Source organism: Zonotrichia albicollis, chromosome Z (genome assembly GCF_047830755.1).
Source record: "Zonotrichia albicollis isolate bZonAlb1 chromosome Z, bZonAlb1.hap1, whole genome shotgun sequence".
NCBI classification, from domain to species: Eukaryota; Metazoa; Chordata; class Aves; order Passeriformes; family Passerellidae; genus Zonotrichia; species Zonotrichia albicollis.
Window position 1 is genome coordinate 4,539,184 of NC_133860.1, and position 12,866 is coordinate 4,552,049.

A 12,866-nucleotide genomic window follows, 5' to 3' on the forward strand; every position below is an offset into this window, starting at 1 on the left:
TAGGCATGTTAGTTAGCAGCAACGATGTAAATATTTAGGCCCACCTGCAAAATGCATTTTTCTTGGCTGACATTTTAGACTTAATCATACTATAAACATTTAGCCATGAGGATTCTTCATATATCAAAGTGTAGCTTTGTCTAGATATTACTCTGATTTATTTTCACCACTTACACACAATCAGAGGCATTTCAATCTATATCGTGCTTTAGGACAATACGCCTTTTTTACTGCAGTGCTTTATCTTGTGTAAGTGTATGCAAACATAGCAGCAAGAAACCTGTTTAAGGGGTCACCTTTAGTTAGACAGAAAGGAATACATGGTATTTGGCTGGTTGATAATGAACAGAAACTCTGGGCATGTAGGGGGATAGAATTATGATTGATCCAAGCTTTCACTAGTTGTGCTTATATCTATTCTTTATACTGATTTTAAAAAGCTACTGTTACCACATCTGTTGTAAATAATGCTCCAGGTTTTCATTTGTATATCTTTTCATACTTCTTACACCACCCGCTGCTGTAGCCAGTAACACAGACTAATGAAGAGCACAGTGGCCAGATTTTCTTTCTGAAGAATACCAGTCACTCTTTTGTGAAAAAGTTTGGAATTCAGGAGACAGCATAAAATCATTGAACTGACTCCAAAGAATATTTTTTTGTTTATCAGTCAGTATTAGTAATTTTCTTAGAATGTTTTCCCAGATTATCATAGCTGAAACAATAAAGAAGATATGAACAAAAGTATTTCTACAGAATGAACAAAAGCAAGCATATGGGCTTCCTTTCTTTTCCTTCTTTGACTTTTACTTCTTCCCCCATACCATGCATCACTTAAGTGTAACCCAGACTCTTAGTTTGTTCCCAAAATTTCATTTCTTCTAGCATGCACACAGGAAGTTCAAAGTATTTGGCTGTCATTTTTCAGACAGGTCTGACGTCTTGCTTTTTTACATCAGGTTTGGTACAATAATCTGAGATTATAATACCCCTCCAAGATCCACATAACTGTAGAGCCAGAACTGTTCTTTGAAAAGCTCATGACTCATGCCCCTGGAAGTGTCACACTCCCACAGAAATATCTCTGTTTCAGATAAGGCAGAATCTCAACTCCCAAGCCTCCCAAACCATGGATGAATAGTGAAAGCACAAATTATTATAAATGCACCTGGCACTCTCTGCATCTCTTCTCTCCCTGCCTTCAAGTTACATAGGCTACAGATATATATCTTCAAGCCCCTTGGTTCACTAGAGGTTTTGACTCCACATTTTTCTCCTGCATTTCAGTTCAGGTGACTTCTTACTCAGAAAGTGTATGTTGATCCCTTCTTTAGGAATCTTTTTCTCTTGCATCATGGCAGGAGACCAGACAGGTACTGCACAGTGCAGGTCCCACAATCCAGACCTCCTCAGGGTGAAATGAATTCTCACAGAGCCCTGTTATGCTGAGAACACCTTTGAGCATCTGTTCCTTCAGAAATTGCAGTATTCCAAACACCTACCTGTTTTCTCCATCACTGCATGTTTCTAGCCTCTCCTGTGTATATTTCTGCAACGTATTCATCCATCCTGCCTGTGGGAAGCCATTTGATTTCTCTTTTCTGACTTACTTCCATAGGAATGTTTGAGCTGGTCTGTAGCAGCATCTGTCCATTTTGTTCTTTGGAAGGCAGAGTTTTTAAATTAAAATTTCTTCATATTACATGTCATCTTTTGTATAGCTGTCTGTCTTCTGTGCATCCATAGTGTCTGCTCCTTTCAGCCTGCCCTAGCAAGAAATTCTCCATCCTTTCCTGGCTGTGAGAGACCGGTGTCTCTCCCAGTGGAGACTACCGGTCCTTGAAGATGTGGTGTGTTAGGTGGGGTGGAGCAGAAACCACCTCTCCATCCTAATCCCATTTGATGAAGTGCTGAGTCCTGGTAACAGCTACAGCTGTTAATGTGGAAAAAACTGTAATTATTTTAATCTGAAAATTTTCAAACTGTTGGAAAAGACCAGTCTCCTTGTTCTATTCTGCTTCTCCTGTAGTGTCTCCTCTCATCTGTGCAGCGCTTTTCCTTTCTTGAGGTTTCACATGTTGACTGGTATTTTTTTTCATCAGGTGTGATAAAGTGGGATCAAACCACCAGAACTCACCCATGAGTGGTCCAGTGGCCATGTGCAATGAACAGTGGTGTTCAACCTTAAATTTGCAGTCACTTCCTGATGCAAAACCTCTTCTTAAACAAAGGTGTCTGAAGGTCAGATGTTCCTTCTGAACACTCACTATCAAACACCATATAAAGGGAGGGCAGCATCTCCTATCTGCACTGCAGAACTGAGGATTCTAGCAGTGGGATGCTGTGGGTGTTGTCAACACTGAATCTTGCATGCCCTATCCAAAGGCTTTATGTCCTTGCTAAAGCTTTCTGAAAAGTCTGGGCACCAAAGACTTTGTGGAACATAAACTATGTAATCTTATATCTGATAGAGCCTGGATAAATTACATAGAAAGGCATATTTTTAATAATGTCCTGGCTTTCTCCGGCTCACATGAGAGTCAATGCACTTTGCACTGTTCCTGTCCATGTTTTAGACATGTGTTCCCAGAGCCCACAGACCAGGTTCTCAAAGTCTATGAATCTGACTCGGTATGTAATTAAGAAAACATATCTAATTTAAAAGCCTGCTTCCTGATTATTTTGAGGATGATTTTTCTTGGTGCTTCTGAATACTAATTCTCAATAGGCATTATAAGACCATGATGTCTAAAGGAGACATATCCTCTCTCCTCTGCACTGCCATCAGCTTGTCTCTATCTGTCATTCTCACACAGAGGTTTGTGCAAACTCCTCTAAAGCTTTCATATGATGCAGACTTCATGCTTCCCATATGTTTCATTGTCCTTAGCATGAAAAATACTTTCTTTGAGTATTCTGAATCTTATATGAATCTTGTGTCCTCCAATTCTGCTCATCCTCTCTGCTTCAGAAATTAAGTACTTTTTATGCCTCTGCTTTTCCCAACTTCCTCATAATAATTACAGTTTCTGTGACTTTCCAAAAAAATATATTGAAGGAATTTGAAAATGTCCCTAGAACTTTCGCATTTTGAAACAGGGAACCACAGAAGCAGAGCCCAACCTTTGGAGCCCAAGTTTACAATTCATACATTCATTCGGTGCTACTGTCAGGATTCAGAATGAATCCTAAAATCTATTTTAAAACTTTGACAAAAGTATGTATCTTTTGATGTCATATATCTTATGATAGTAACATTTGAACTTTCACTTTTGCAGGCATCAATAAATTTACAAAGAAGATTCGAAATCCATATGCAATTGATAACAACGAACTACTTGACTTTCTGTCCAGAGTCCCTTCTGATGTGCAAGTGGTGTGTATAATTATTTTACTTTATTTTATCATTTTTAAAGCAGTTATTTTGATTTACTATTATATTTTTTGGCAGAAAGAAACTGCAAACTCAAGCTGAGGACAGTCCATTAACCAGAAGGAGGCTGCTAGATCTTTATCCAGTGAGAAAAAAGTTCCAGCATTGGTTGTGCCTCTTAGGATCCTTGGAAAAAATCAGTAGAAGGACAAGTATTTGTGAGATGGTATCTAGAACTTGTGTTAAGCAGCATCCAGCGTGATGTGAATCTGATTGGGATAAGGCACTGTATAGGTAACACTGCAGCTGTAGCTCTCAGAAGGCAGAGAAGGAACAGGAAGGTCAAATAATGGAAGAGGCAGACAGACAGCATTGCTCAGCACTCTGAGAACACTTTGGCCTTCCAACGGGTAAAAGCTTTTGCTGTGACTACAGTTCCACTGGGCTCATAAATTCCTTTCAAAAAAAAAAAACCAAAAAAAGCTGGTTGTGAGTTACAAGCTTTTATGATGCAGTACACAATCCCCTGAGAGCATGCAAGATTTAAGATAGCATCAAGCACATAAATCACATCCAGTGTCACAAAGATTATAGACTTCCCATATTTCTAGTTTCAGTTCAGAGCTGGTATTAGGTAGGAGATACAGGTGCAAACACTCTCTCTGTATCTGATACCCTCTGTGGTAGGCATTTAGAAATAGCCAAGCTTTTAAGAAACATTATGAAGAATGGTATCCAATATGGTCAAGATGTTAATGTTTATTGTCTGCTAGAGCTCATGGAGAAAACAAAAAGCCCTAGTCTTTTCTAAGTTTACATCAGCATGCAGTGTTATTTCCTGGTAGGATATTCCTAGTGTTGGTTTTCCTTCTTATTCTAGATCTGTCATTCTGGTGTTGGTGAATCACATCTGCAAATCCTGTGTTGTTTTTAGGGGAAAATCTTCTTTTTTTTAACCTTTTATCTCCTGACAGAAAAAAAGGGTATCTTTATTTTTTCCTAACAAGTGCCACCTTGCCACCTGACAACTTTCTTTCTGAACTTTGTGTTTAAACAGATGCAATACCATGAACTGAAACAAGATCCTACTCACAGCCCAAGCAAGAGAAAGAAAAACAATCTTGCCTAGCCAACTTCATGTGTTGAGGAGACCAGATCTGCCAGGGGAAGATAAAAGAGCAAGCCTAAGAAGCGTTTACTTTCTCTAAGATTTTTATTTATCTTGCCTTTTTATCTACTGGGGAGATTTTGTAACAGTATTAAAAGGTGGAAAATGATTTCTCATTGTAAAGACATTTGTTTCAAGTAGGGTTTTTGTCATTTTAAAGCCTTGTTAGAAATAATATAACACATTAAATGAGTCAATCTAAAATGGAGAATATATATTGCTACTTGGTAGTCAAAGATACATGAGATAGTCAAATCATGCTAACTAAATCTACAAAACACTAAATCTGACTCAGAAATTTCTCATATTTTATTTGTGAGCCTTCGTATTTTTATCCAGTTAGTCATCATCACAATTTTCTATGTTTTATATATTGCAAGAGAAATGCAATGTAGTGGAGCCTACTGCACTTATGTTTTAGTAGATTTTTTTAAATTTCAGACCCTGATGTTAACTTCTGGTGCAACATTTTTCTATGTGGTAGGGCTGCTTATAAGACAGTGAGAAACACCAAGTGCAAATCTCTTTGTGGAGCTCCCAAAAGCAGTTCCTGCTGTCTTTATCATTCCATTGTAAGACCTAAAAATCTCTGTTTCAAAATACTGCCAGGTTTGTAACTGATTGCCTGTCATATTTTTCTACATGTACCAGTAGTCTTCATTTGTACTACATAGCTTAGCTCTAATGGGTAAAATTAACTCCATACTGCTTTGGGTGTCATGCTATGAACACGTTTTTGTGCACATAACTATTTTAATATGGATATCTTGCAGAAAAGGCTTTTCATTCAAATCACAAGATCATATTAATATGCTTTATGGTATAACATTGCCTGTTACCAATGTGAAATACCGTGTAGAGGAAAAAAAATGAAGTTATGGTAAATCTGATACACCAGGGTTTTTTCCTTAGTTAATAATGTCGGTTCTTCTGATACAATCTTTCCCTACTGCATGGAAACTGCATTATCTTGTAAATTACATGGAACATAGATGAGAAACATTTACATTTCAAATGTCTTAGTGGCCACTGCATAACGAGTACTTGGGGATATATTCTGGTAGCTGCATGCAGACTTCCACACTCAGCCCCCCACATTGTGAGCAGAGACTCATTCCTGAGGGACTACCTGTGCACAGCTCCTCATTATTAGTTCCCAGTGACATTAAAGGGGATTTTTTGCCCAGGGGAGAATGACAGGACTGCATCCTCAAGGGGGGCTGTGGTCCTCTATGGATTACCTCTCACTGGTTGCAATTGCAGATAAAGTTATATTGCACTACTCTAAAAATACTTTTTGAAAAGTCTATTTAGAAATACTTTGCAAGCACATGTGAATATGTATTTGTCCAAAGAAATATGTGTTAGTTGCATTGCTTATGAAGGATCATCCTGGATTTCTTTGTTTCGCAGATAAGATGATAGCCAAGTTCTTATGTGACAGTTACTTTGATCCTTCTGTTTGTATATTTAAAAGAATGCCAATCAAATGAATGGTCTGTAGAAAGCCATGGACTTAAACAAGCTCTTGTTACATCATGACTTTGAAAGAGTTTAACTTTGCAGCTTGTGTAACCTTTTGGCTGTATCCTACCTGACGAGCAACATAGCATTGGTGAAATCAAAGGTACTGGTCAGCCTATTTTGTTTTAAAAAAAACAAATTTGTGACTCAACAAGATGTGAATGTTTGTTGCCTGTTGTCAGTTTTGCACATTTCTTTAATACACTGCAAGCCTTGTACCTTCTTAACGTTGCCCACCAGCCTGCGTGTGATTTCTTGTTGTCTTTCTTTTTGTACACAATTTCAAATGTCTGCTTTGGTGGTAATATCTGAGCTGGTTATGCATGTTTCCAGAATTAAACACACTTCTAAGCATCACTCTATTAGATATTCTTAAGCCTCTGTCTTTGAAATCCTCTGTTGTCGTTTTTCCATGAGTGCTGTGATGGGCAAGTGAATTTCCTTGGGCAGGATTTTAGTATTTTAAGTTCCCTAACATGCAGGGATGGGGGCGGGGGGAAGGGAGACAACAAACATCTGTTTGTTGAAAAATGGTGAACTCCTTTTAAATGCCTCAGTCACTCAAAATTGATCTCAATGAAAATATAACACACAGAGTCAAGGCTAAGAATGCTTATTGATTAAATATTATTCTCCTGCCACAACAAGACAATTTAAAATCACAATTAAAATAGTTTGTGAGTGAACCCATTTTCACTATTTCCAGTTTGTCTATGCTGCTTTGTGTAGGTGGCCTCTGTAAAGAGCCAATCCTGTCTTATGCCATGAATATTCCAACATATCTTCCTTTTCCAGACTGATTCTGAAGTCCATTTTTAACCTGTTGGATTTGGCAGGCTTTATTCTGAAAGCAACTTGTCTGTTCATAAACAACCAAAAAAGAATAAGGTATCTCACAATCATGAAATTGTCTCTGTTCTCAGTAAATAAAATTTAACTTCATGTGAGTTCATAGAAAATTATTAGTTTAGTTGGATGTCAGAGCACTCAGAATTCACTAAGTGAATCTGAGAGGCTGTTGTTACATTCCTGCTGATAACTCCAGTACAGAACTTGCTTACCCTGTTTTTACTGTTGTTCCTCTTTGCAGGAACACCTAAGTATTTTTCATAATAGCAATGAGCTTTAACTGGAAGAGCTGCTGTATTTGTATTTTAAATCCAAGTGCAATAACCCTCGAGTTTGTTTTTTTTTTCTATTGCAATTAAACCAACAGTGGAATAATAAGAAAATAATTAAGCAGTCTGCATACAGTCTATCAGCTAATTTGGTCCCCTAGAGCATAGGCTTCACCAACAAGAGGAAGAGCTGCCAGCAAATGCACTGCATGATGCTAAGGCATTTAATATGAAGATAATTCAGGAGCATGAAGCAAAGGAGGTAAAGGAAAACTTATTTATTTCATCATTGTTAGATTACACGTGTTACAAAACATAATGGAAAGCTTTGCAGCTCTTTGCTCAGCAGGCAGGGTTCCCAACCGGTGGTTTAACTGACTTGTGGTTCACACAGAGCTTTGTGGCAGAAACTCTTCAGGTGACACTGACTCACTTGCATCTGCACCTCAACTCCCAGAGTGTGCTCCAAGCCTCTACCACCTCCTCACTGAATGGCAACAGCAAAAGGTACTGCCTTTTTGTTGAGCTGGGTACTCAACAAAAATATCTCTTTTCTAGTGGTGTTTTTGCCACATTAAAGGACTGACCTTGCTGATTTGCAGTTTGGTGCACTGACCACTTCTCTGACTTGCAAAACTGTAGGCCTCAGAAGCAGACTGCAGAGCATGTATATCCTTGAGTTACATTCATAAAAGGAGGTTTTTTGCTGCCTTTTGAAAAAAATATGCTAAACAAAAAAGAAAAATATTTTTCTTCCCCATAGGATTTCTAGCCTTGGGACATTTAACAAGCTCAACAAGCAAACGTACTTGTATCAGGAGGAGTCTGTTGTTTACAGTCATGAGATAATGACTAGATCAAAAGAAATGAGCCTGGAGATAAGACCTTTCCTACGCTGTGTTTGTATTATTCAGGCTGAGTGTTCCTGAACATATCTGTTGGGAAAAGGGAAAAAGAAATGGGGAAGGATTGCTTAAATAAAGTGTTTCCTGAAAAATTGGGTAACTACGAAATATATCCTAAATTGTTGCAAGTTTTTTTTTTTTTTAAAGGACTAGGATTTGAGTAAAAGACCAGTCTTTCTGCACTATGTTTCTAGAAGTATCTTTCTTACTTAGAGGAAAGTTCAGTCACTGCAATTTGCTGAGGCAGAGCCCAGTTTTGAGAAGACAGGGTTGGAAAAGAGTTGGGGAAGAATTATAATGGATTATAATGCTGGAAGCAGCCTGTTCCTGTTTTCTCTTCACAATGCAGATACATACTTTCCCCTGACATGCTCATGACAGCTCAAAACCACAGTTACATTCACACAGTTCCAAGAACCACCCCATTCCCCACCTCTTCCCAGCTTCAGACACTGCTGATGGCATCCCATGAAGGTGGCCCTACACCTCTCAATGTCAAGGGTCTCTCTCTCCTTTTGTCCACTTAGGCCTCACTCTCTACATGACCAAACTCTTCATTTCCTGGTCACCACTGATACTAACAATTAAACCTTAACTGTTTGCTGTGTCATCCTTTCCTGCTTCTTCTCCCTATTTGCTCTTTTGATAGGCTGCTTTTCCTCACGCACATTCTTTGACTAATTCACCTTTTTATAGGTACAACTCCTTGACAATAAGGCCACAACGCTTCAGCTGCTGGTTTCGTGCCAGCACTTCAGGTTTCCCTCACATACCTCCTACCTGAAACTCCATGTTTGGTTTCTCACTGCTACATTAAGCAGTCATACATACCTGTCTTTCATCAGCTCTGCTTCTCTTGGACCTGTAGTGACTCCCATCCAGACCAACCTCCTCAGGCCTTCAGACTTTGTTGACTCCTCACTCCCTGGTGGTGACATATTTTGAAGCTGTTCTCTATGATAGTGCAGAAAAGAATAGTCGAGAAAATTTAAGTTTAAAGGAAAAGATATTTCTGGAAGTTGTATAACTGTTCCTGCAATATGCATGCATCTTGTTGTTGGTTACTGGCCTCTAAAATGTCTGAGCTTGCAGTTTTGCTCTGCTCCAGTTAAACGATTTGGACCTCTGCGTGATTTGTATCCAGACATAGAAGGCATTTGATTTGGGGGAAAAACAATTCAAAGCAGAAAACCTGTAGTTTATAAAGTTTGTGTCTAAAATTAGCAATTGCAGCAAGCATGGATTGCTTGGGGTTGAAGAGGATTGTTTTTATGTACTCTCCATCACAGAAAATAGGCTTTCACTATGCAGTTTACTGTTCTTTGTAAAATCCTCTGATTCATAATTAAATACAGAACTATGATTTTTGCAGTTTGGGTTCCTTCTCTACAGGGTAATGTGTAGGCTGCACTTTGAGTAGACATTTTCATAACAAAGAGTGGCATTTGAAAAGGATTAATTTTTTAATTAGCTGACACTTTCCGTCACTTGGTGTCAAAACTGTCAAGTGTGAGGAAGTTTAAAGCCAGGGTTTATGTTTACCTTTTTTAAGTTGTGATAAAGCAAAGTTCTGATAAAGTGAAGGGAGAGTCAAAAGAGAATCACAGGTGCACACTGCCTGTATGATGCAGGGAGTTTGCCCCTGCCCATCAGTAGCAGGAAATTGGCCTCATGGATGGTTGAGGATGCAGAGCTGAACACTGAAGTGTGCTGTCCCAGAGCTGCCAGCCCTGGGCATGGCTGACAGTGATTGAGACCATCCTGGCTGTAACAGAGGAGGCTCGAGATGAAGTTCCTGTGAAGAGCTTTATAGAGCATCTGCCCAGCTGCCTTGTCTCAAACAAGTGTATTAGTTCATAATTTTTGTGAGTGCTAAATTAAATGATCAGTATACAATATGAAAATGCATAGTGGTGCAAGAGAAGGAGGGAGTTTCTTGGGCCTCCTCCATATCAACCTGAATGTTAAACCCACTTTCTAGTATGAATACACAGTTGAGGATACGTGCCATACATCACTGCAGCTAACTGAGAAGTCCTGAGCTTTTAGAAACCACAGTTCCCACTCTGAAACTTCAGTTCCTTTGTACAGAGTGGGCAGACACTGGACAGTAGCAATTCCACTTACTTCACACATTCATAAAACAAGGAAAGGCCACATCTCTCAATGATAAAAAATGTATAAACTCTGATGTTATTTACAAATAATATGTTTTAAAACTAATTCCTTAGTCCAGAAGTTCAGTGAGTTAATGCAGCTGGCAGCTTTTCTCCTAATTTCAGCCCTATTCAGACGGTTACCAAAGGCAGACATTTGACCATGAAAGAATTGCAGACATATAATATGTGTAGACTTCATATAATAGTCTCTGATATTATATGAGGAAATAAATTTTCAATCTTAACTCCTAAGCAGGCTTCTTAAGCCAGAGGACACAGATCAGGTGGACAAGTCTTTTTCTAAGACCTATGACAATAAAATGGAGGAAGTTGGATGGGTGAGCTATTTGATGGTTAAGGAATTGGTTGGATGGCTTCACCCAAAATGCTGCAGCCAACAAACAGCTCGATGTCGAAACAGAGAACAGTAGTAAGTGGTGTGGATAGGGGGGTGTCCTAGGACCAATACTGTTCAGTATCATCATCAATGACATAGTGGGATCGAGCATGCTCTTGACATATTTGCAGGTGACACCAAGCTGAGTGGTGCAGTTGATTTGCTGGAGGGTGGGGATGTGTATCAGGTTTTTAAAAATCGAGTGTCTTTTAACTGATGGAAGAAGGATACAGCTTTAAAAACTGGCATGGTTTATGTTCAGAGTAGAACTGAAAGCATCCTACCACCCAAAGCCACTGCTAAAACATGATGAGGGGTCAGGAGGATGAGCAGGTGACATCAAAGATTCCCACTCATCAAAGGAAACAGATGGGAAAGCCACTCTTACCTTGTAGTAGCTTGTCTAAAATGAAGACAGAGGTCACTTTCAGCAAGGCTGCTGGAGGGCAGGTGCATACAGGAAGAGCTGTGATTGTGACAGTCACAGCTCAGATGATGTGAAGCTTCTCCTGCTGCAGCTCCTCAGTTTAAGTGTAGAGGCATGGCACTTGCCCTAGACAGGAAACTGCAGTTTTACTTTCTGTTCAGTGTGGGTGGACTCAAACCCATGATGCTCTGGTAGACATGAGGCTGCTGAGATGAAGGAAGAGGGACAGTGGATCTAGTCAATTAGAGAATCAATGCTCTTTGCAGCTGGAGCTCAGTAGAGAAGAAGATCCAGAACTGACTGTTCAAGAGACACGAAGGCAGAGAGGGGCTGCAGCCTTGAAGGCTCTCAATGGATAACAGAAAAATTTGGAAATACAAGCAGCAAAAAATTACGCAATTTTCATGAAGATATTGCAGAAAAAAGAGTGTACATATGCTCCTCAACAGAACAATAAAAAAAAAAGTCTTCTCCTTTGAAGATACTCTGGCCTATAGAGATTTCTGGGGAAGGATACACTTTTGAAAGATAAGTTCTCATTCTGCTTTGTAGGGACCTCTCTCCCCCAGTGTCTAGATAGGTAGAAGCCTAGAGGGGACCTGAAAGTTATCCTTTGGAACAGACACTTGCTAGAAACTCATTTGTTTTTTATTTACAGGACTTTACTTCAAAATCCTGCACAAAATTTGTGCTTAAATTTATAAAGAGCAAATAGTTGAAACAACAGCCTGATTGCCTCTTTGTAGTCTGTTATGCAAAGCAAGTATTTTTGCTCTTTCCACTTAGGCAGCCCAAAATGTAGCCCTCCAGCAGAAGCACAGAGTATTGCTCATTGATGGCTTGCCGTCGCTGTAGGCAAAAAAGATAGTACAAAAGCAACCCTTCATGTCTTAAACCTGGTACTTCTGTGGTACAGCATGCTGTTGAAAGGGTTTTTTTTTTTTAATTTTTAGAGAAAGCAAACCAAACTGAACCAAAAAATCCACTGTTTCTGGGTAGAACAGGGTTAATTTTTGCAGTAGCTAGGAGTGGGAATGGCCAGCACAGAGAGGCCATTCTGTATCACTTCCTGCCATTGCACCTTCTGAAAAAGGACTCTCTTCTGAGGAGAAGGGGTTTTTTTCAGTCAAGAAATTGTAGAGAGAGCTGTCTGGTGTTTTCTCTTGTTGGAAGAGTCTCCATTCACCCCTGAACAACTACAGGATCCTGTTGAAGTAGCAGAATATTTGAAAGAAAAATGGTGTGGCAATTCCAAAAAGGAGGGAAGTTCTACAGTATGCCTGGACCCTGGCTACTGTTTATTGGACACTATGTGATACTAGACTGCACCCTCAGGGGGAAGAGGAGGAAAGCAGCAAAACAGGCAGTGGGGCCATGCAGACTGCAGGTGAGCTGCAGGAACAACCCAGTGCCAGCAGAAGTTGCCCCTAGAAAGAAGAAGAAATTCAAAGTCAAATCAATTTCTTTAGTAAGGTATGAAGAGGACGCAGGACCCTTGCAACAGGAGGAAGAGGCAGGGCCAGAGATAATCACTGATCTGTATCCCTGGGTGAGCTGTGAGATCTGCAAAGAGACTTCACCACCAGCTGGGTCAGCCCCAGCTGCTCCAATGTTACCATGTCATAGCCCATGATATGAAACTAGATGGCAGTGAAGCCAAACAACTGGAATCCCTGTCCCAGGATCTGGCACTGACGAGGGCATTGGGAAGAGGACAGAAGCCCTCAGCCTTTGGAGGTAACTCCTGTCAAGCGTGAGAGAAAGGTTCTCTCTCAGGGATGATCTAGTAGTGCAC

The 12,866-nt window shown here is 39.7% G+C and overlaps 1 protein-coding gene across 2 annotated transcripts in view; it reads left to right on the forward strand.

Moving 5' to 3' along the window:
• MCTP1 (multiple C2 and transmembrane domain containing 1) overlaps positions 1-6,427 on the forward strand; it is a 216,245-nt gene extending 209,818 nt beyond the window's left edge. For both annotated transcript variants that reach the window (XM_014268925.3, XM_014268926.3), the window contains 2 exons: positions 3,279-3,376; positions 4,431-6,427. In XM_014268925.3, coding sequence (XP_014124400.1) covers positions 3,279-3,376; positions 4,431-4,502 — 170 coding nt within the window. In that variant the 3' untranslated portion in view covers positions 4,503-6,427. The remainder of the gene's footprint in view (positions 1-3,278; positions 3,377-4,430) is intronic.
• Positions 6,428-12,866: the final 6,439 nt, after the last annotated feature.